This window comes from Panthera onca, chromosome F2 (assembly GCF_046562875.1).
Source record: "Panthera onca isolate mPanOnc1 chromosome F2, mPanOnc1 haplotype 2, whole genome shotgun sequence".
NCBI lineage: Eukaryota > Metazoa > Chordata > Mammalia > Carnivora > Felidae > Panthera > Panthera onca.
Window position 1 is genome coordinate 20,312,226 of NC_138356.1, and position 25,773 is coordinate 20,337,998.

A 25,773-nucleotide genomic window follows, 5' to 3' on the forward strand; every position below is an offset into this window, starting at 1 on the left:
TCCCCCGTTCATGCTCTGTCTCTCTCTGTCTCAAAAATAAATAAACGTTAAAAAAAATTAAAAAAAAAAAAGAATAAGAAAATGCAATAAATATTTTAAATTTCAGCCCAAATGACATGTGAACCAGCAAAAGAAAAAATGACAGTATAGCAACAGTCAATGCAATGTACCTCCCAACTAATAGCCATGGGTGCCTCTCATACTGTTGTGGTTACTGGTTCACTACCAGACCCAGATATTACACTGAGGGGCTTCACCAGAATCAAAGGTAGCCCTGTATCTTTTCACATTTTAATTTTCACCAAAATGAAGGACATGCAAGGCACCTGCCAAATAAAATAGATTTTTATTCAAAGCTGGAGAGGAATAGCCAATATCTTAAACAACTGGGCTGGAAATGAAAGCAACCATTGCAAGATGGGGAAGTGGACAGAATAAAAAAGAAGGCAATTTAATAGGTGTGACTCAAGTTGCAAGCTGTTAGAGCAAGAAAGGACTTTGTGTTTTAGTATTTACTACTATATTTTAGCCTTTACTAACATTTTCAAAATTATTCCTACATTATATGAAATTAATTGTTTGAGTTTCTTATTTGTTATCATAGAATCACAGAATTTGGGAGCTATGATGGGGAGTGCTACTTATCCCCTGAGGACTACCCTTCTTTCTTCTAGAAACACCAATAGTCTCCTATTGGTGGCAAGTTTTATTTATTTGTTTGTTTGTTTGTTTGTTTTTATAAAAGACCAGATAGCGAATATTTTCCACTCAGTGTGCCTGACAGTGCCTCTTACAACTACTGTTATAGTGCTAAAGTAGTCAGTCTTGTGTAAACAAATAAGTATAGCTGTGTTTCAATAAAATTTTATTCGCACACCAAACAAAACAAAACAAAACAAAACAAAACAGGTAGCAGGCTACATTTGACCCAAGACTCCTATTCTAAAGTAGTAGTGTAGATTATGGTTGTCTGAAATGCAGACTACATTTCCCAGACTCCCTTGCAACTGGATGTGGCCATGAAATAAGTTCTGGTCAATGTGATGCAAGCAAAGGCAGTACATCCATTTACGCCTTTCTTCCCCTCTCCTACCACCCTGCTGCTATGAATGCTGGGTTGACAGCTACACCTCTCCTTTGGACCATGAGGACAAGAGTCCAGATGAAGCAGAAATTGGAAATTGTCTCAGTTACTGCAGTCACTATACCATTCCTGAGCTTCCTATGTCCAGATTTTTTTGTGAGGGTGAAATAAACATCTATTTTCCTTTGTCCTCTGTTATTTTGAGTCTCCAGTATTCTCAGAAAAGTGTAATCCTAACTTAACACAGGAGATCAGAGATCATTTCTTCAACTTCCTCATTTTATAGACGACAAAGGAGAGAGAGAGAGATGTATGACTTAATTTGGATCAATAGCTTGTTAATGCCAAAACAAGGGCTAGACTGTAAATGTTTGATTCTAAATCCAAAAACTTTTCTAAATTTTGTATGAGGCTAACACTTCCATAGACATACATTTAAATTACAAACATTTGTTATTTTCTTTGTGTGATCTTTCTCAACCATTTAAGTCACTTGTTTTCCCTAAGAATGGGTGTTTGGTTTTTTCTAAAAGTGAAAGAAAAAATATTTTTATTTCTAGAAACTTGCTTTATGGTTAATTTTTCCAAATTGTATATTCAGGAAGGGAAGTGTTTTAGACAAATTTCTCACCTAAAGCAGCAAAATTCCTCAAAATTTCTTTCAAAAAATCTTACCTATTATTGTCTTGAATCATAAGGTACACATCAAAAAATAAATACTATGGATTAAAGGTTAAATGTGGGAGCAAGCGGTCTTCAACTTTAACCAACATTAGCAGAAACACCCTAAAATCATATGAGGCAAATGAACTTTTATAGTGTTTTCAAAGCACATTCATATCAATCATTTAATGGATCAATATAATGGCTCTATGAACAGGTATTATCTCCTTATAACACATAAGGAAACAGACTTTGGGAAAATGAAATGACAATATAATCATCATGATAAATTTGTAGAGTACTTTAAGCCTTAAAGCACTTACACTTAATCTTATCCCATGAGATGGGTTACTATTTATCCTCATTTTCCGTAAAATTAAACATTCAGGAAAGTAAGTCACACAAATGATATCAGCAGGCTCATAGAGCACAGCCAGGACACAAATCTGATTTCCAAGCCAGAGTCCTTTCAAGTCTGAGAGGAGAAAGCTACTATCTGAATTCCAAATCCATTGTTCCTTCTAAAACTGAAACCTAGTCTCCTAACTCCTACCTTTTTTTGTTTCAATTCGTTTCACTGTCTCCTAAAACAAACTTAAGCCTTCAATACAAAAAGGATCAAATTTGTTAACATTTGCGGTGTGTGTGTATGTGTGTGTGTGTGTGTGTGTGTAAATATGTACCTGTGTGCATACAAGTGTGTGTATGTATTGTGTATGTGTATAGATGTGTGTGTGAAAGCATACAGATGTGTGTGTATATACACATGTGTGTGCATATATGAATGAATTTGGTTGAGGCAGATAGTGATGAGTATCTATAATTTGTCCTCAATGTATGTTAAATATATACTATTTGGCAAATTATTCACATTTGAAGTTTAATCATATAATATAATAAGAAACAACAGGGGCGCCTGGGTGGCCCAGTTGGTTAAGCGTCCGACTTTGGCTCAGGTCACGATCTCACGGTCCGTGAGTTCGAGCCCCACGTCGGGCTCTGGGCTGATGGCTCAGAGCCTGGAGCCTGCTTCCGATTCTGTGTCTCCCTCTCTCTGTGACCCTCCCCCGTTCATGCTCTGTCTCTCTCTGTCTCAAAAATAAATAAACGTTGAAAAAAAAATTAAAAAAAAAAAAAGAAACAACAAATGATATTCACAGAAGAACCTACCTACTAGGTTCACCACAATACCAAAAGTACAGCACAAGACCAGAACCTTGACTTCAGCTCTGGTGGACTATTTGTAAAGATATATTTGTTCTTAGAATCAGGAGACTATAATTGCTGGAGAGGATGTGGAGAAACAGGAACCCTCTTGCACTGTTGGTGGGAATGCAAATTGGTGAAGCCACTCTGGAAAACAGTGTGGAGGTTCCTCACAAAATTAAAAATAGACCTACCCTATGACCCAGCAATAGCACTGCTAGGAATTTATCCAAGGGATACAGGAGTACTGATGCATAGGGGCACTTGTACCCCGATGTTTATAGCAGCACTCTCAACAATAGCCAAATTATGGAAAGAGCCTCAATGTCCATCAACTGATGAATGGATAAAGAAATTGTGGTTTATATACACAATGGAGTACTACGTGGCAATGAGAAAGAATGAAATATGGCCCTTTGTAGCAACGTGGATGGAACTGGAGAGTGTGATGCTAAGTGAAATAAGCCATACAGAGAAAGACAGATACCATATGGTTTCACTCTTAGGTGGCTCCTGAGAAACTTACCAGAAACCCATGGGGGAGGGGAAGGGGAAAAAAAAAAAAAAAGAGGCTAGAGAGGGAGGGAGCCAAAGCATAAGATACTCTTAAAAACCTAGAACAAACTGAGGGTTGATGGGGGGTGGGAGGGAGGGGAGGGTGGGTCATGGGTATTGAGGAGGGCAACTTTTGGGATGAGCAGTGGGTGTTGTATGGAAACCAATTTGACAATAAATTTCATATATTAAAAAAAAAGATATATTTCTTCTTACATAACATTAAAACTGTTTTGTTCTACCTACAAAGCAATTTTTATTAATAGATGTAATGTACATAACAAGTGTGTGAATACAAATTAAACATTTCTGAAGTATTTCTAATAGTCAACATTTTATTCACTTTTTCCTTGCATCCCTTAACAAATGATTTGACATGACAGGCTGATAGTTTTAAAACATATGAACAAGATTATGAATAGAAAAGATAACAAAAAAGAATTATATAATCTTCTTCTTAATGCCCTCCCCCCAAAAAAAACCATGAGATAGACACTAATTTGTTTAGGAACATTTCAGTATGCTTTTTAAAAACAGCAGCTAAAAAAAAAAAGCACAATATGGGAGTATCTACACAATTAAGTGGAACTCCATAAAATAATGATCTCATTAAAACTAAAAAAATTAGTTCTCTTCTTTAAAAAAAAAATTAGTTCTGGTATTTTCTAATTGCTGGTTGATCTAAAAATTCCTCCACCAGAGATTCAAAAGTTTTTGTTTTTTTTATGTTTATTCATTTGTGAAAGACAGAGAGAGAGAGAGCAAAAGAAGGGCTGGGGTGGAGAGAGATGGGGACACAGAATCTGAAGCAGGCTCCAGTCTCTGAGCTGTCAGCACAGAGCCTGATGCGGGGCTTGAACTCACAAACCGCGAGATCATGACCTGAGCCGAAGTCAGACGCTCAACCGACTGAGCCACCCAGGCACCCCCAAAGGTTTTTATAATATGAGACCATTGCACATTATTTCTTCTATTTCCTCTATTAATTATATTATTTCCTCATTTATTCATCTTCACATGCATCAGAGTAGTTTGCTAAATGACAGACACTCAGAAACTACTCAGTGAATTCAGGGAATGGACCTACTATCCTATCCCTAGATTATGAGCCTAAGAGAGGCTGGGAGCACGTACCATAAAGCAAAATTCTCCCAAGGGCAGATATTCTATATTAACATGAAATTTTCTGGCACCTTGTTCTGAGATTCTTGGGAATCTGATCTAAAGACAAATAAGATTTATCTATTATTAGTTGTCAGCACTGAAAATGCCCTTAATGCTCTACAGTACTTGGGTAAACTTAAAAAGTTGTTTTGCTTAAGTATTTTAATCATTTTTCAATTAATGTGCAGAATACTTTGCTTAGCAAAGTTAAGGCCAATGACTGTTTAAATAAACAAAAGTTTTAAGTACAAATTGACATACAAGTACACATAATACATATATAAAACCAAACTGTCAACTTGTACTTATATACAGTGTATATGTACATTATATATACATATTTATATATGTTGTGTTTTATAGATACAAACATACACACATACATATTCTTGTAGCTATAACTACCAACACATTGGTTACATGAGCAACTATCTCAGAGAGCAAGGCTGACAGAGGACAAAAAGAACTTGTAATGTCATGAAGACAGATGTTCTATTGGACAATCTATGGACATTTATACAGCTGTCCTACAGCTGTCCATTTCTGGATAATTCCACCAATCTCAATTGCATTTCCAAAAGAGATGTATTTATATAGAATATATTTCAAATGCAGGAAGATGTTACCAACATTATTGAACTACTCAATACACAACAATGGTACATTAATTGTTCCTGGCACAGGTAAGAGAAGCATGCACCTATAATGTCTCTAAACATCCAGTTTAGTCAAAACACCAACATGAATTACACTCATTTTTATTGTAAATAGAGATATAAAATTTTTTCAGTACCATGGCTTGGAAACATTAACTGTTGGTAACAAATTTAACCCCATATTTTGCTTTCTGGCCAATGAAAAGAAGACATCAAGTTGAGCCTGACAGCAAGGGAAATTTTCTGTGGTCCATCATTAGATGGTTCAGGTTACAAAAGGACATTGTTTCCACTTCTAATAATGTTTAAGCCCATATTTTATTGTTTAGTTGAAAAGAGTAAGGTATTCCCTTGTCTATGTGGTAATAAACCGGCCACGCTCAGGGGCAAGATCTTCAGAAAGCATTTCTGAGGAAAGGAGGAATGGTGGCACAAGCTGGGAGTCAGAAGAGTTTGTCTCTAGCTCTCCAGGATGCCACTACCTGTGCAGCCAAGAATCCTTCAGTTAGAGCCTATACCTCTACTTATCTATCCACAAAACTGGGATAATGTTATACTCTGAGCCCCCTCTTCCTCATCTCCTTCCATAGCAGTCCTGACTCTTCTGTCTTATTACAGATGATGGAATATTTGATGAGTAGAGAGGAAAGCCAAGGTCATTCCCATTAATAATTAATATTTATTTACATTTAATAAATATTTTTTTAAAAATTTTATTTCAGTATAGTTGACACATGATGTGACATTAGTTTTCACTGTACAACTTAGTGATTTGGCAAGTTTATATGTTATGCTATGTTCGCCCCAAGTGTAGCCACCATCTGTCCCATTACATCGTTATATCATTGACATATTCCTTAGGCTCTGTCTTTTATTTAATAAGTGGTTTTGAAGCACTTAAAAACTTCAACAGCCCTATAAAATCGATATGATTACATCATTCACAACTAGTAAAGCAGAGGCCAAAGAAATTAGTTAACTCACCCAAAGTTACACAGCTAATAAGTGGCAGAGGCAGATCTTAAACCCAGACATTCTAACTCCAAAATCCATATCCTTACAACATATCAGCTTATAACATATTGGCTCACTACAAAGCATGTGGGGATCACCTCACTTTAGCAGGGTACGGACCTGCCAAAATGGGATCATGCTCGGTAAAATGTTCTTGAGCTCTCAAAAGGAGTATAGTTAATTACCTTGCTAATTCCTCCCCACCCACCCCCCCAAAAAAGTAGCAATTCACTACTGAGGAACTACTTCAGTTCCATCACATACAACAAAAGAGAAAAAGAAAAAGAAAAAATATATATTTAATAAGTCTAATTTGAACTGCCAGGAAAAGGTATTACATACACCTTATATATACCTTACATATACCAAAGCAAAATATTAAGACATTGACTAACTTGAATGCCTAGAAAAAGAAATTGCTTGCAAAAATCAGAAAATTTTGCAGGGTTAGCAGGGGGTCGGGGAGTGATGGTGGGATGTTTGCTAGTTGATCTTTGAAGAAAGGTTGTCTAATTCAATCCTTCATTCAAAGAGCAGACTGAGGGCCAAAGAGATTAATATTTACAGTCATTCATTCATCAAATCTATTGGGTGCACGTCAATGCTCACTTAACCAAGGATACGATGCACTTAGCAGCCTCTTACCTCTGTGCCGGACATTTCATTCTCTCCCTTGGGTTTTCAGTCCTTTTCAAAAGCTCCCTAATCTTTCTCAACTCAACTTTTATACATAAATAAATCCTGCTCTGTGAACGAAATGTATTCTTTTTGATGGCTAAGGCTCTCAAGGGGCCTCTGGGCCATTCTGGACATCAATGATCATCAAGGGGCAATGAATGTAGATGTAGAAATCTGGAGAAAACTGGTCTGAATGTCCTCTGAGCCCATAAAATCCCTTATAAGTGATGCCTGTCCTCATTTTTCTCTGTGCACGCATACACACATGGGTGTGCATGGGAAACAAATCCCAGACACAAGGACTAGTAATCATCAAAGATGAGTGGAACAAAAACATTTCATTTAATTGAGAGATTTAGTCATCTGGCATTTCACTGCACAGTGCTCGAATATATGAAATTAAAATACTTAAAATGTCTTTTTACCCACTAAGAGTTATGCAAAACAGACATATTGGAAAGTTGAACAATAAGTGGAGAATAAATCAAACTGAGATATCAAGACCTAACCCTACCTCAACACTGATTTAACTGAAATCAGTTTCACGTACAATGTATTACACTTTAAAGCAATGCACTTTATAATTTATATTGCATCTCTAAGCCTCCCTCAGTTCAGATAAAATAATCCCTCAGCCTTTCACATTAGTGTCAAGTCTCTTGTCTCCTCTTTCATTTTCCCGCTGTTAGTCACCTTTCATCTCTCTTTTTACTCCTCAAATCCATTTCCCCCAGATCATCTTTGCTATTAATGTTTCCCCATGCCCTAAGTCCTGCCTTCACTATTCTTCCTGCTTTAGATGTCTTTTCCCAAGAGTATCTCATAAAGTGGGTATTGCAGTTATTCCTAATGGCTACTTCCCAAACACTGTGCCAAGCACACAATCTACATTCCCTCATTTAATCCTCACAATCTCTACCACTCACAAAACTTCATGAACTTGTCCAAGAACACAGGAAGCATTATAGGGTCATTATACTACAAAGTCCTTGAGGATGGGATCGCTCTATATTCTCATCATGGTTTTCCTAGAACTTGCACAGTGCCAGGCCCATAGGAGAAGTTCTATAAATACTTGTGCAAGATGGATGGATAGGTGGATGGAAGGAAGGATGGAAAGAAGGATGGATGGATGGATGGATGGATGGATGGATGGATGGATAAAAAGGATGAGCAAGAATTTCAACAAGATCTGTCTCCTTCCAAAACTGATCCTCTTACTCAATGCATAAAAAGTTGGAGGAGAGATCATTTATGCAATAGAAATTCTAAAACCATAAGCAGCTTCCCTGAGGACCAGCCCAGTGTATATATTATGGACCTGTATTATGGACTGCTGATGTACAGCTTGCAAAAACTGCTCTTTACACCTGTTTTATCCACTGTAAACTAGAGAGAGTAGGCCCTCCAATGCAGCATTGCAACAAAGGCAGCAAATGATGCCTAGAAGGGCCCCTTTCTATCATTGCACCTAGCTAAGAGTGGAAGCCTAACGAAGGTCACCTGCTTTTACCATCATAGCACAGACTCATACTAAAGGAAAGACTCCATTTTGATCTGGATTCCCAAACGCTATATAGATTTTTCAAAGAGCTTTCAGAAAGATTCCCTCTTTTGATCATTACAGCACTCTGAGGGAAAATGCTAAGCCTTGTTGGGGGAGGGGGGTAAGGACTGAGTATTATACGACAAATATATCCCTGAGCTCTCCGTTTCCCTCTCCTGTGTGGAATCCGCTTTTTTTTTTTTTTTTTTTTTTTTTTTTTGCTGGAATAAAGGTTAATTGAAAGCTGGACGAGTAAATTAAATAGTTAAAAAGAAAGAAGTATTTTAGACAAATGGGCTTTTTAGTATGAAATTACTTCACTATATGTGTCATTATAGCAAAAGAATGGAAAAAACCCAATGTCCTCAAATCAGGGAGCAAATAGACTATCCGCACAATAGCATACTGTACTATTTGGCTGTAAAAGAAATGAGCGAGGTCTCTGAGGTACTGAACAGAGTGTATGGTATACCAATTCTGGGGTAAGAAGAGGGAAAGATGCTAATATAAAATGCTCATGCATATATTACATATATTGCATACTTAATATGCATATTTATACTTACCTATTCAAAAGGAAGCAAGAGGGATAAACTAATAAAATGCTACCTTTATAGGGAGAGAGAGAACTGGGACAAGGATGCAAGCAAGGCCTCTCTGAATGTCCTTTGTTTTACGGTTTTGACTTCCCAATCCTGCAAAATGTATTACATAACTTTTTTAAATTAACTTAAAAATATAAAAATAAAATAATCCCTAAAAACTGAAAACAAACTAAAGCCAATAAACTCCCCAGTATATCGAGTTGGTGGCATAACCAGAGAAGAATCATTTCAAATAACTTTAGGTCACAGTATTTTACACAGCCGTTAAGAGATAGTCTAAAGATAAGAAGAACCACAAAGAAGTCTAAAACTGCATTTCATATTTCATGGTTGGTAACAATACTGATATTTGGTTTGAAGCTATTATACACACACATACACACATGTATATACACGTGAAACTATTATGCACACACATGTATACACACTTGGATAAATTATTCTAAAGTCACTAGGAAAAAAGACTTTCAGAATTAGAGCAAAGAGATACAATATGATATCAAAGAAGTTAGTTAATAACTTGCTCTTAAGTTTGAAGCAAAAATATCAGTATAACTTCATGATCTATTTTTCTCTTTATTAAAAAAATTTTTTTTTTTTTTTAAATTTTTTTTTCAATGTTTTTTTATTTATTTTGGGGACAGAGAGAGACAGAGCATGAACGGGGGAGGGGCAGAGAGAGAGGGAGACACAGAATCGGAAACAGGCTCCAGGCTCCGAGCCATCAGCCCAGAGCCTGACGCGGGGCTCGAACTCACGGACCGCGAGATCGTGACCTGGCTGAAGTCGGACGCTTAACCGACTGCGCCACCCAGGCGCCCCAAAAAATTTTTTTTTTTAAAAAGGCCTAACAACAATGACAACCTGGTACCAATGAGCAACCCTACTGTCCAGATGGTGATCTCCAAATATCATTTTCCTCTAAAAGGAACCACAGCTCCTTGCAGAAATATGACTGATCCCAAGTCTAGGGCAGGAAACATAATATAAGCAAGTCATTTTTTATCATGCCAGAGACTGAAAAACTACTGAGCTAGTGCCAAAGGATACAGGTGCTAACTTGAAAGGGCACCCAGTGACCAAAGACTGGACAAATGGAGCATCAAACAGAACAATGACCACTATGGATTAAAGCACATCAAGCTTATAAATAACCATGAGTTCATTATATTTTCAAATTTATCGGTGACTATACAAATCTGCTAGAATATAAATTGTCACTCTGGAAATTGGTAAACAAAGGGAAAGAATAAAAAGAAATAAGGGCATTTGGAGAACTGGCCAAACAGGAAGCTGGTCAGTTGGTGAATTAATTAATTTCGAGCAACTGAGAGACAGACAGACAGATGGAGATCTATGATACACTGATATGAATAACGCTGCCAGCAACTTCTGTCTGTCTCCTGCCCCAGGAGGTTTCTGCTGCTTTACTCCTATGATCGAGACTAAAAAAATCCCTCCTTACAATTTCATTTGAATGTATTACTTTGCCTAACAGGCGGAATTTAACAAAATGCCTTCAAATTGCCACTCTAAATCAGACTAATACAAAGTTTGTTTTAAGTCAGAAAACCTGGGGTGCCTGGTTGGCTCAGTCGGCTAAGAATCCAACTCTTGATTTTGGCTCAGGTCATGATCTCGTGGTTCATAAAATCGAGCCCCGCACGGGGCTCTGCACTGACAGCATGGAGCCTACTTGGGATTCTCTCTCTCTCTCTCTCTCTCTCTCTCTCTCTCTCTCTCTCTCTCCTCTGCCCCTTTCTTGCCCATGCATGCTCTCTCTCTGTCTCTCTCTCTCAAAATAAAATATACTTGAAAAAATAAATAAGTAAAAAATAAAACTTTAGAAAATAAATAAATCAGAGAACCTAAGATAACTTTTTAATAGGAATTTAAATTTAACAGTTTCTTACAGAGGGAGGTGGGTGTGGGATGAGCTAAATGGTGATGGATATTAAAGAGGGCACTTGTTATGATGAGCCCAGGTGTTGTATGTAAATCATTAAATAAATCACTAAATTCTACTCCTGAAACCAGTATTACATTATATATTAACTAACTAGAATTTAAATAAAATTTGGAAAAAAAAAGAAAAGAAACCCCCCCACAGTTTCACAACATATAAAGGGGGAAAAACTAATTTTTACTGAGCAGCTTTTCATACTAGGTATGAAATGCTTTAAGATATAATTATTTCATTTCATTTTTTCAGTAGCCCTGGGATATGAACACTCACATTTTACAAATGAGAAACAAAGTGGTTAAGTGACTTGGCTAAAATCATGCATTTAGTTAAATGACAGATCTGGGATTCAAAGAGAGGTCTGTGGATTGCATCAGGCTGCCCACAGAAAGAAAAACAGATCATGTGGATGTTAGACATGGCCAAAGTTGGTGGCGATGCAAATTACTAAAAATACCACGGAAATGATGACTTGCTTAATAACTAATCCCCTTGTAAGAAAATAACTCTATCGGTTATATGGTTAAGAATAAATTGATTTGAGGGGCGCCTGGGTGGCTCGGTTGGTTAAGCGTCCAACTTCAGCTCAGGTCATGATCTCACGGTCTGTGAGTTCGAGCCCCGCGTCGGGCTCTGTGCTGACCGCTCAGAGCCTGGAGCCTGTTTCAGATTCTGTGTCTCCCTCTCTCTCTGCCCCTCCCCTGTTCATGCTCTGTCTCTCTCTGTCTCAAAAATAAATAAACGTTAAAAAATTAAAAAAAAAAAAAAAAAAAAGAATAAATTGATTTGGTACGTGTGGCCTTAGGAAAATTATTTAATCTAAGATTTGCAAAAAGGAAGAAATCAGAGTTCACTCCAGTCCAAACTATTATTTTCTAGATTAGAAAACTATTCTCTGATAAAGAAAAACTGATAAACTTACAGTTACACAGTGGGCCAAGATGCCGTCCACCTTATGTACTAACATACCCTGGACTAGCTCTGAGGGGTAACTTCACAGGCCTGAGATCCGCCTGGGCTGCCTGCTGAATCAGGGCACTGACTCCTAGTCAAGACGTGAGACACACAGATTAATATCGTTGATCCCAACCTGGATCTGAGGAGTTTGGGGATGATTTGTACCAGCTTTTAGCACTGTTTATTGATAAAACTGAGCATGAAGATTTGTACCTGGTCTCGCTAAGACCACCTGGAGAGTTCCAATGCTAAGGTTGGTTATGGAGCAGGAACTCACGGGACCAGCAAAATACAGAAAAGAAAAATATATAAAAAATATTTTGAAGTATAAAAAGTATTATAGGGGGCGCCTGGGTGGCTCATTCGGTTAAAAATCCAACTCTTGGTTTCAGCTCAGGTCATAATCTCACGGTTTTGTGAGTCCAATCCCCGCGTTGGGCTCTGCACTGACAGCATGGAGCCTGTTTGGGATTTTCTCTCTCCCTCTCTCTCTGCCCCTCCCCCATTCACACTATCTCTTTCTCAAAAATAAATAAATAAACTTTAAAATTTTTTTTGAAATCTATAAAAAGTATTATGAAAATATAACACCAGCTGAGCCTCCATCTGGGGCTCTGCTTCCTGGGTGTTTCAACTATATGTCAGCGGTGCCAGATATAAGAGAGAAAACTGGTCCTGCCATGCCACCCAGAGATGGTCTGTGACTGACAAGGACACTCTTATTTCAGTGCCGTTGCCATGGAGTATTCATGTGTAAACATCCTCATCCTAAGTCCTCTGAATCTTCTTAAGCAACTGAACTCTGTGTAACCACCACCATTAGTGCATTGGCTAAGGATCTGCCACATGGTAGGCACTCAAACATGTCTGAAATTAACTGGCTAATCAACAAATAAAAAGAATCTGAGTATCTTAACTTACTGTCCATCATTACGTTCTACAAAAGTCCTAATTAGCACTGAAGAAAAACACATGTAATTTAGTGTAATAAATACCTTTCTGCCCAAAAGACAAAGATCCTGTAATTGCCACTCTTAGGTCCTAATAGCCTCTATTTATCTCAAGATTGTTTAAAAGTATGGAAGTGAGAAGACTCTAGCAACTGCAGCAGGATGTTGGTTTGCAGGGACCTTCCTCTCCTTTCCCAGAGCACAGCGTGTTCGAGGGTCCACCCACATCTTGTGGAATCCGGTGTCATTGCCTGACCTTGGAAATGGGCAGTGCTGCTAAGTGCATCCATTCTTAATATGGTCCATTTGCACTTAAAAGTTTAATGTTAATGTTAAAAAAAACTATGTATACATTTATAAAATTGGTATAAAATGTATTTTTAAAGAAAGTATTTTTTAATGTTTATTCATTTTTGAGAGAGAGACAGAGCGTGAGCAGGGGAGGGAGAGAGAGAGGGAGACACAGAATCTGAAGCAGGCTCCAGGCTCTGAGCTGTCAGCACAGAGCCCGACGCAGGGCTCAAACCCACAAACTGTGAGATCATGACCTGAGCCGAAGTCGTACGCTTAACCAACTAAGCCACCCAGGAGGTGCTCCTATTAAACTATTCTTATAAAATTAAAGAAATGGTATAGAAAAGCTGTAGATGCCCTCAGAAGAATGAAGCAAATCAAAGCATGTGCATGTCTCTCTGGCTTCTAAGGATGCAGGGATTCCCAAAGGCTGCAATCTGAGTTCAGTGGTACTGCTTTGAATCTCATCGACAAAACTTTGAATCAGTAGCTAAAGACAGATGGCAATTATTTGGTTAATTTGACAACAATAAAAATGACGGACATTAAAAAAAAAAAAAAATCACACCCCATCTTAATCCCCTTACCAAAGAAATAAGTATTTTGACTATTCTCCAATGAAAAGCAAAATAGAGTTCTCCATGGCCATTTCTCTTGCAAAGACCAAGTGTCTAACCCTTTATAATTCTGCACACAAAAGGGCAGGACCCCAGAAAAGCAAAGGTGATGCTAAAGGACACCGATGCTCTGAAAATGAATGTTGTTGACCATGGCTCAGTGACAAAGGCTGCTATAGAAAGGGAAGAAGTTGAATCTTAGAATACAATTTCTCTGAAATAAAAAAAAAAAAAAAAATTTAAAAAACAACTGCCTAGAAGTGATAAAATAGCATAGGTCTATTATAATATTTCAATAAAAATCACATATGGATAGTTATATACTCCAACACACTAGCCTCCTGGCTCTAATTATTTGCATGTCTTTAAGCAAGTTATTTAAATTTCCCTAGACGTTTCCTCAACTGGAAAATGGATATAATCAAGAACACCTACTACACAGGCACTGGTTACAGGGATTAAGTAATGTCCATATGAAAAAGTTTAAATAGTGTCTCCTGCTTAGTAAACATTCAGTAAATGTCAGTAGTCGTTTTATTATCACCATGATTAGTATAGAGCTGTCATTCTCAGACCTGTTCAAGCTGCATGACCTCAAATGGAAGGTGCTACTGTCAACATCATCAATATTAATTTTCTCCTTATAATATATGATTAAGTTGGGTGCCTGGGTGGCTCAGTCGGTTAAGCATCCGACTTCAGCTCAGGTCACAATCTCGTGGTCCGTGAGTTCGAGCCTCGCGTCGGGCTCTGGGCTGATGGCTCAGAGCCTGGAGCCTGCTTCCGATTCTGTGTCTCCCTCTCTCTCTGCCCCTCCCCCGTTCATGCTCTGTTTCTCTCTGTCTCAAAAATAAATAAACGTTAAAAAAATTTAAAAAAAAATAATAATAATATATGATTAAGTTGTATTTTTCAATTTATATTGTGCCCATTTGAAGTTAGGGAAGATTCAGCACAAATCACTAGTCACCACTTCATTGAATCCTCACAACATGGACACCCAGAAACAGGGGAGCTATTGTCTTCATTATACAGGTAAACCTCAGTTTCAGCTGAAGTGTAGGAAGCAAAGCGATTTGCCAAAAGTAACACAGCTAATAACCAGCAGCGGCAGGATTCAAAGCTGCTCTACCTCCTCCTTCAGGGCTCTTTCCCTTCTTTCAGCCTTTCCTAAAACAGCAACCTCATAATAGTTCATTTGAATCAACAAATGTGACCCTAAATGGGTTAGCAGAAAGACCACAAACGAGAAGAATGAAACATGAACCCGGATTCACTGCCATTGTGTAGATACAAATACAGGCAGCTCTATACATATCTTATGGCTCTGGTTTGAGTCTTTATAGACACGCCACCATACCCTACCTCCCCCTCCACCCCCCACATCCCAGCCATACATACACATGGCACAGTGCTGTGCACAGAGCTGGTACTCAAGGACTATAGGAGACAGATACATGTATGGAACTTCATCTCTACCATATAACACAACACAAGCAAATGGCTCTGGAAAGGCCAAAGTATTTACCCAAATAATCCTCTTAAATATTTTTTTTTTAAAGAGAACCTTAGCTTGAAAATCTTGTCAGATGAGATTACAACTATTTTTAACATTCTTGTTCAGATACATTTCTTAATTCTCCATGTCACTTACATGCATATAAAGAGAATAAAAGATTAAATTAAACTAAATAAGTTCTTTAAAAATATAAATCTCTGCTCAGAGGGTAAGAAGAAGGATTCAATTAACAAAAATTCAAAAAATCAAGGTAAGCTTTATAAAGGATTATCATCCTTGTTCATCTTATTGTTATATGACAAGCAATCTTCCACTCTTAATTAATCTGAATACCTTTTGACTATTATTATTTGTTATCTATCTGGAAAGGAAGGAAAAAGAATATGAGCTGGGAATAAAAAGCCTTTTATCAGAACACAGGAGACTATTAAACATAATATAAATTGCATTCACAATGATTATTAAAACAAAGCAAAACAAAACAAAAACTACTGATGACAAAACCAGAATGGAATTGTCACTGGGTGATGTTGCTTTTTTAATCCTGATGTTAGAACAGGGGACGAACTAATTCTGTGAGCTAGCTTTATCTAATCCTGCACTGTCCTTCACTGAGGGTGCCATGTTCAGTGACTACAGCATTGACCACACCGCTGTGGGATTCCGTAGTGAAACACCCCAGGTCCAACTGAAACCTTTATTTTTCCACAAGTAGTTTTATGTCTAGCCTATGCCTCCAGCAGTGTCCAACAGATAGCCAATATGATTCAATATGTATCAATTCCTACCTGGCTCAGCACTGTACTAATGCCCCTATAACTATAGGGGTCAAAATGGCACCTCTGGATGGAAATGGGATGATCCAGACAGCTTTGTTCCCCTAGTCTGGCTGGGACAGGGGTACATAGGATAGAATAGCAGTGTTTCTCGATGTGGGTCCTGAAGAAAACAGTTCATGGGAGAGATGCCATTAAAAAGTTGGATTTCATAGTCAAATGTATTTGGGAAAGACAGTACCCTTGAGCCTTCATCTGGGAGTTTCACCACACAGATCGGCATATTAAGGGTAATGAAGAGTCCTGTGGCAAACAACTGTAATACATTGTTCAACTCAGCAGGTCCCCAATTTATTTGACTGTGAATCTCCGTGCCAGTAACACCTTCTAATACTGAAACTTAGGGAAATGCTTGAGACTACTCTGCATTTATCAGCTGTATGGCGTCAGATCTAGCAACGAGACAACACTTGTTTCCCTGACCAAGAATTGTTGCTCAAAGGATTAGTGTAAAAATTAAATTAGAAATGCATCATTCAGGTTTTGATCTGTAAAGTCTATTTTATACATGTATAAGTAAATATGTAAGGAAAACATATTTTGAAAAACAAATGGGGAAAAAATATTTTGGGGTGACAATTACAATGGTCCAAAGCAGTATACCCTTTACAAAAATATTTGCTACCAGGGCCCCACCACCCAGTATGTAGGTCTTTTCATGTGGAAAATGAAATAAGAAAACAAAGTGATCACCTAAATATTTCAAGCCAAACTCTCTTTCTACAATCATATAATTTTGCCTGTTAACTTCCAGATAATTCTAACTTGCCAAGTTTGAATCCGGACATGGAGGATAAAGTGGGAGCCAAAGTCATCAGAAAAGGTATCATAGGTCTCCACTAAACTGTTTAAGTAATATTTTAATAACAAATTGAGCCTTAGAAAGATATAGTCATTTGACCATCGTTGAAACCACTAAGGAAATATCCAAAATATTATGATATAATGCACTGAAAATTCCCCCCATATCTGAGAGTTAATGTCCCCATATTTCTGAGCGCCTAATATACTATGAAAAAAGACCTGAGTACTATGTACAATGGGTACACGTATCATAGCCTCCAAAAATCATTTTCCCAGACATAAAACATCTTCTAAAACAAAATTCATAGATTTCCTTTATAAGTTCAAGTATCTCCAGTAATTCGATCAAGATCCATTTATATTCATCAAGAGGATATCCTGGTACCATGGACCTGATCTACTTTTCATATTATCCATTCAAAAAATGTTTTCATTAATTTTTTAAAATTTAACTCACGTCAACCCATAAAAAGATATATTCATATTTAAATTTGAAAGCCACTGCCTGTTACATTCTTTTTAACTGAGAACCACTAAAAACATAATTATGCAAAGTTATCCCTTTCCAAAATACAGTCAGTAAAAACGTCACACGGTAACACAATCTGAGTCAATGAGAAAACAGTCAAGGACCCCTTCCTCCTAAAATGGGGGTGGAGTCTGGGGCGGGGGGGAGGCAGGTAGCCGTTAATGAACTTATTAAACACTTTGATGTTAGAATGAACTTTCTCTTCAACTCATTGCATTTTAGTTTAGTGGTCAAAAATGATCATGTTTTCAAGGAGCTCTAAAGGCAGTGCCTTACCAGTGTAGATGCTGGCATTGGAAGCTGGGATACCAAACTGTGACTCGATGAACTTGGGAATGAAGGTAATGAAAGCAGTTACAATGGCACTCTCAGCTGTGTATGACAAACTCACAAAAAGGAATGTCATGTTGCTTAAGATCCTGACAGCTGCTCTTGGTAGGTCTACAAAATGACAAAAATGACAAATGAATGTTATAAATAAGGGATGGAAAGTAAAATAAAATTGAATTGTTTTTGAAATGAACTGGAAATAGCCATTCAGCAATTTTCGAGACTATTGAATAGAGAATAAAAGAAAAACTTGATGACTGATTAGAAACCAGCCCCTTTATTAAACAGATTTGGGTGTTCTTTTTTTTAATTTTTCAACTAGGATAAAGAAATTTGATAAAGTAGCAAAAAACATATCCATACACAAATAACCTTATAGGAGGTATCCAACCTAGGACTTCTGTTTTAAAAACTGTTTAAAACAAATCATTTACATTTTTATTAATTAAAACAATGTTATTCTTTGTTAAGACCCCAAAATATACTACATGTGCAAAGTACCTACGATACAGTCCTACATTACAGTTTCCCCTTCATTCACCAGGCACTTCCCCGAGAAAATGAACTTCTGAGTTGTCATGTTCCTGACCCGGCACTGCAGACACCCACAGCAGGGGAACTGGTACATGACTTTGGACATCTGATCTTCCAGCCTCATTATGAAACAGGAAATGATGCAGCTAAAGGGGCTTAAGGGACAGGTCACCAGGTCAGATACTCCAAGGGACCTCTGGACTGGGGAAGGAAGAGAAATGATCTCCAAAGGACAGCCCAGAGGTGGGGGCTCAGCACCTGCCCAGGTGCCTCTCAAGGGAGAGACAGTAGTCTCATCCTCAAGTCTTGGCGTTTATTTCATACAACTTGCCATGTATATGCTCTAAAATGTATGTCCAGGTGTCTTCACTGCAGCATTATTAGTAATAGCAAAAATTTAAGGAAAAAAACTAAATGTCCACCACTGGAAAATGTTTAAATAAGTTATGGCACAGCCAAATAATGAAATACTATGTAGTAGTTAAAAAATGATGTAGGGCTAGATGTACTGGCATAAAAGGAACTCCAAGAAGTATTTTTATTAATGAAGAAAACAAACTGCTGCAGAAATATACATATACATGTGTATGTAAATATATATACATATATTTATATGTATATATATATATACATATATTTATATGTATATATATATATACATATATATATGTATATATATATATATATATATAAATAATATCTAAGTAAAAATCACACAAACCAAAACAATGCATTTATATGTGGTTGAATATATACTTCCCAATATATACAACACCAAGAAATTCTGTAAGTAGGAATAAGATTGGGAAAGAGGAATAAAGGAGATGCTTGTGCATATACTTTTGTATTTTTGCATGTTTATAATGTGAATTAACTCACATGTATGTGATCTTTATTTACATATCTTGGAATGTATCATGGAAAAGAGAAGCTGTATTGTTTCTGACATGTGCAGCATCTCAGTTATGAGAACAGTTATCTCCTTATTCTACAACATAATAAAATCATTTCAAAAAATTAAGCAAAACTTGTTACTAAAGTTATAACTCATAGGCTATTCACTAGAATTTAAAACTTAGGAAGTCAAGACTATCTGCTATTATCATTTTAAAATGCAAATTAATTTTAATGTTCTATATCTTAAGTTAATTGTTTAAAGTTTCAATGAACATTTTAAAATAAAATTTAAGATGCATTCTTCACTTTTTAACATGGATAAACACACCAGAAAAAAATAATTACACTACTTCATAAAATGACCTAATATTCTCTTATAAATATGCAAATAAAAACGTTATATCTAAAATTTTTAAATTAGAAAATTAAGATTTTCTTTTTTTTTAAGAAGATTTTCTATCAACATTTGGAGATGCAAACTAAGTTTATTTGGTATATTAAAAGGCAATGTGTTTAATCTAAAACATCTGGTGAAATTGTACATTTTTTAATCCAAGAAGATAACATATGCATCACATGAATGTTTTAAGATACTAGTTATAGAAAACTGAATTTTCTTTTATACTCATTTGGTATGATAAAATAGCCCACTAATTTCAAAGCTAACTAAAAATGTATGCGATGTTGGGGCGCCTGGGCGACTCAGTCGGCTAAGCATCAGACTCTTGATTTCAGCTCGGGTCATGATCTCATGGTTCATGAGTTTGAGGCCCGCATCGGGTTCTGCGCTGACAGCATGGAGCCTCCTTGGAATTCTCTCTCTCTCTCCTTCTCTCTCTGCCCTTTCCCTGCTTGCTCAGTCTCTCTCTTTCAAAATAAATAAACTTTAAAAAAAATATGTGTGACATTTCTGTCTTCTCTTTCATTAAAGAAAAAAAGTGTTATTGAAGAAGGATTTAGTAAAAGTTGACTTTCAACAACTTCAAGTTAGCTTCCTCCTTTCTTCCATGTTCCTCCTTCTGTTTATTGGAGCTAAACCTTCAGCATACATGCCCCACAGGAGCAGGGGGACCAGATATCCATGGTTGTGTCTTTTGCCGCTGGGACAGGGAATTTGTTTAAATATAGGAAGAGTGGGTTAAGTAAGTACATTGAGACTAATTGCAATCAGTTTCTAATGGCCAGAGAAGGGAGTTACAAAATGGACAGGGGATAGTTACATATCAGGTTGGAACTGAAGGTAATGGTGTGAATTCATGGGATGGATGGATGTATAGATAGATAGATAGATAGATAGATAGATAGATAGATGATAGATAAGATGATAGACAATAGATGGACAAAGATGATAGATGATAGATTTGTGTATGTGTGTACATACACATATTTCCTAATTCTCTCTTCTACAGGGTTTAGAAATAGTATAACACCCTAGGAGCAATGAGCCCATCTAGCACCAGTGCTTGGTTTTTAAAGGCCATCTTCCACTAAAAGGAGCCAAAGCTCCTTGGAGAAATGTCTAACTTCAGAGGTGAGGCAGAGAAAATACAACATGAGCCTGGAAAATCTTGTTAAACAAGAAAGCAAAGTGCTCAAAGAATGATGGAGACTTGCCAGAAGGATACCAAAGACAGTTTGAAGGATCCTCAACAGGCAAACTTGAAGCAATTTGAAGTCAATGGATGCTAAAAGTGGTAAGTGAAAGTTTAATAGAAATAAGACACAGTCAGTCCTCATTATTCATAAATTTAGTATTTGCAAATTCACCCACTCACTACAATTTATTTGTAACTCCCAAATCAGTACTCGCCAGTGATGGGGTGGGGGGGTCTCATTCAAGGACATGCACAGAGTTGCAGGACACACGCATTCTTGGCTAAGGCTGCATGAGGCCTCTCACTTTGCCTTCTCGGGTCAGCTTTCATGCTGCAAACAAGTGTTCTTTTCACAAGATATTGTCACATTTTTAGCATTTTTGTGCCTTTGGTGATCTCCCTTTTTCAAATGGCCTCCAAGCATAGTGCTGAAGTGCTGTCTAGTGTTCCTAAGAGGCTTTCATGTGCCTTATGGAGAAAATACATGTGTTAGATACACATCCTTCAGACATAAGTCATAATGCTGTTGGCCACGGGGGCTCAGTGTTAATGAATCAACAACATACAGTAAAACTTTGGATTGCGAGTAACTTGTTCTATGAGTGTTCCGCAAGACGAGCAAAGATTTTTAATAAACTTTAACTTGATAAACGAGCGATGTCTTGCAATATGCCAAATGTCACATGATCACAACTGAGCCAATGGTTCTTCTCTTTCTCTCCCTCTTTCTCCCTCTCTCTCATTTGCTCACTGCAGGATTGTGGGTGATCGTCAATGCAATGTCACATTTCTGTGAAATCCTCAAAAGGAGGCAAAAGCAAGTGTCATTGAATAGGTTTCTTGTTAAAGTTGCATAAAAAGAAAAAGATTCCATTGAACCAGTAGATAGCAGGGATTCTGTTATTGGTAATGAAAGTCATCCTACACAATAACCCTCCTCTGTCTTGTCTCCCAAGGGTAAGTGCAGGTTAATTTGTTTATTTTTCTTTACTTATTATTTTGTGTTATATTACAGTATTGTCATCATTTTTACATGAATATTTTTGGGTTGTGGAACGAATCATCTGAGTTTCCATTATTTCTTGTGGGGAAATTCACTTTGATATACAATTGCTTTGGATTACAAGCATGTTTCCAGAATGAATTCTGCATCCAAACCAAGGTTTTACTTTATATTAAACAAGGTGTCTTTGAACAGAAACACACATAAACCAAGGTTATGTACTGACTGGTTGACAATTATGTTGTGACAGGAATCCACCCCTGTATTTCCCCTAGAGCGATGCTTCCGTATTCCCTGACTCTATGTTCATGTTATTTTATGAAATATAACTACCACGAATGAGACTCAACTGGATTTGCATAGTTTCAAAGTACCTCCCCACAAAATATTTACAAATTACTTATTGACTTATAACTGCAATATATTTATTAACTTTAGAGAAATCTGGTAGCTACAATCTTACCCAAGAGATAAAAGTTCACTAGGAATTAGCATTATATACTTTCTGTTTTAAGACACTGAGCACAGCATCATCTCAGTTGTATGCCTATCAAACCCAAATTGATAACAAAAGTTATCAGCTTGTACTTTTTAAAAAGATCAAGGTCATAAAAGATAAAGATATATGAGAAACTGATCCAGATTGAGGAAGACTAAAATACACCATAACTAAATACAACATGTGATCTGTGAATTGGATTTGGACATTTATAAAGGGCATTGTTGAAATAACAGACAAAAGATTCAAACAGAGCTCGTGGTCTAGGTGGTAGCACTGGATCAATGTTCATTTCCTGATTTTGATGGCTGCCCAGTGGTCATGTAGGAGGGTGTCCTTGTATCTAGAAATCACACACTGAAGTAGTACAGGACAGCAGAGCATCATGTCTGCAACTTCTCAGATGGGTCCAAACCATTGATAATTGGAGAACTGGAGTACAGCTCCATGTGCTACTTCTGTGGCTTTTACATAAATTTAAAATAGTTTAAAAAACACGAAGTTTAAAAACATAAGCTAAATCCATACATATGCTGTCAAATACCTGATTTTTATGCTGTACTATATATTTTAGATAAGTTTATTAGTGTCGTTTATAACTGTCATCGTAAAATTAAAAATGCAGCAGTAGGGGGCGCCTGGGTGACTCAATCGGTTAAGCATTGAACTCTTGATTTCCACTCAGGTCATGATCTCACTATGAGGTAGAGCCCTGCATCGGGCTCAGAAGTAGGCATGGAGCCTGCTTTAGATTCTCTCTCTCTGTCTCTCTCCACTCCCCCTCCGCCTACCCCTCCCTGCCTCTTGCCCACATGCACATGTGTGCTTTCTCTTTCCTTTTCTCTTAAAAAATAAATGAATGAGTGCATAAATAAATAAAATTTTAAAAAATTCAAAATGCAGTAAAAAGCCTGATGAAGGAGAGATGAGATCATGATAGTGATTCTCATTTTTTTATTGTTTAATGTTACAAAATGTTACAAATTCTATTGTAAGGGCAAGGTGACACTAAAACCGGAAATGCCTTAAATACTAGTAAAGGAGGAATAAAATTCAATACAAAGCACCAGAATTCAATAGCATGTAATATAAGCTATACATAGAAATCACTTTTAGCAGAAGTGTTACTTAAGGAGTGCGCTTGTCATGAGCACCAGGTGTTGTATGTAAATGTTGAATCACTGGGTTGGACACCTGAAAACTAATATTGCATTGTCTGTTGGCTAGCTGGAATTTAAATAAGAACTTTAAAAAAAACAACCCTGTTACTGTCATTGGAAAATCCTTTGCTTGTTCCCACGTGCACATCCACAGTAGTGCAGGCAACCAGCCGGCATGTGCACCTGGACCGTGTGTTGAGTTGCATGGTGATCGTAATGGTGCTCCGCTACAATAAATTTGATGGAGTCCCCCAGTTACCTTGTTTCAGAAAATCTGAGATGTGTGGTGTGGCTGGGTTCCTGTGGAAGCTGATTAAGGGCAGAGGCAATAGCTTCTTGTTCTCCGAGGCCTCACAGCTCACAGCATAAAATGAGGCAGCAGGTGCTGATATCTGTGTAAGTTTTTGACCATCAGGCAAGTGTGCCCCAATATGTGTGAGTATTTTGTGCTCAATCATAAAATAAGCCTACAACTTGAAGTATCTACTTAGAATAAAGTGGGGTTTTTTTTGTTTGTTTTGTTTTTTGTTTTTGAAGAGTAAAGCTTTAAGTGAGCCTGAGTTTCATAGGAACCGAAAGGTGGCAGGCATCTTTTAAAGTGGGCAGAGGGAGAAACTCACTGGGAATACATTTAGTCTGGTGTGAAATGGATCCCATTCTGGAGATAGGTCTGTGGGGCACTACCATGCTGAAAGACCCCTTTTCAGTGGTTCTTTACGCTGATGTAGCAAGGTTTGTAGCATGTGACCTGATATCCCAAAACCAGCCTATTGGGCCAGGCAAAGAGGCTGGACTCAAAGGTGCTTCTGGAAGGTAGCCCTGCAGCCAACAGGCCTGGGACACCCCATGTGAACCACATGCTGGCCAAGCCCTTTATTTCACGCCCCTTAGTGTTGGCACCTGAGACAGAGAGTGAACTAGGCAGTGAGTATGAAGATTTGAGTGAGAACATAAGTAAGGAAAAGGAACTGAGCCTCAACCTGCAGTTGAGTATGCAGAGTGGCTGTGGGTCCGGAAGCAGGGACCACATTCCCAGAACTGCCAGGGGCCCTTGAGAGAGCCTTACACTAGAACCCCACTATCTTAGGGGGCATGAACTTGCTTCTGTCCTTTACAAACTGAAAGCACACATCATGCCTTTTTGTCTTAAACTACTGAAACAGACTTTCTTACATAATAATAAATTTGAAAAAGATATACTAACAGAGAGAATGACCAAGAAAATAAGAAGGCTTGGCTGCCATGAACTTGACCTCACTTGCAAGACCCTTAAGACAGGGTTGCTCTCCACCCTTCCAGTTCTGAAGTACTGTGATTGCCCACCATAAGCTCCCTACAGGGCCATGGTCTTTCTTGTCTCTACTATTAACTGTATCCCTCACCAGTCTGCTCAGCAAATGTCAAGTTCATCCATCTAGTCTATAAGAGACAGCCCCTCCGGACAGACAAGTGCTCCTCCTCCGTGCTCCCACAGCATGCCATTCATACTGCTACTCATCAAGTCTTCCATAGCTGTGTGTGTTTACCTGTTTCAAGAGAGTGTAAATGCTACAAAAGTAGGACTTTGGTACATCTGTATAGCTTCATCTCCTAGCATATATCTGGCATTTAGTAGGTCCTCAAAAACATATTTGGAATATGTTTATTAACATTCATTATAAGATCATAGCAACAATTTGTACTAAAACAATATCCACATACTTGTAAGAAAATAAAGTCTATTCCAAAGATGCCTAATTTCCTCCTGAGGAGTGAGCTAGTTTTTAAGAAAGTATAAGAAAAACGTTGATCCATATAGTGGTAGACTTACCAAAACCACAGAAAAATGTGAAGGACCAAATAGTCCTTTTCAAAGTATGGCTTTTGAGAGCTAAAGAAACCTAAAAGAATTTAGATCAAATTATAAACTAAAGATTCCATTAAAGAAAACAATAAAATGCTAACAAGAGAAGAAGGAGGAAATATACAGTATTCATTCATCCAGCATATCTGGGAAAGAGGTGTTTGGTATGCTTGAATTTTTCAGATAACTGGGCATTTGCCTCTTAAAGCAACAAAGCTGTAGACATTTTTTTCTATGAATTAACTGGTATTACTGGAAAATCTATAGCATAA

General features: G+C 37.4%; 1 protein-coding gene across 5 annotated transcripts in view; it reads right to left on the bottom strand.

The window, feature by feature from the left end:
- SLCO5A1 (solute carrier organic anion transporter family member 5A1) overlaps positions 1-25,773 on the bottom strand; it is a 300,952-nt gene that overhangs the window by 46,167 nt on the left and 229,012 nt on the right. For 4 of the 5 annotated variants that reach the window (XR_013553601.2, XR_013553600.2, XM_078441935.2 and 1 more), the window contains exon 5: positions 17,917-18,081. The exons of the other annotated variant lie outside the window; for it this stretch is intronic. Coding sequence is in view for 2 of the 4 variants with exons in the window: in XM_078441935.2 (XP_078298061.1) it covers positions 17,917-18,081 (165 nt within the window). In the remaining 2 variants the exon portion in view is untranslated. The remainder of the gene's footprint in view (positions 1-17,916; positions 18,082-25,773) is intronic. 5 annotated transcript variants of the gene reach the window in all.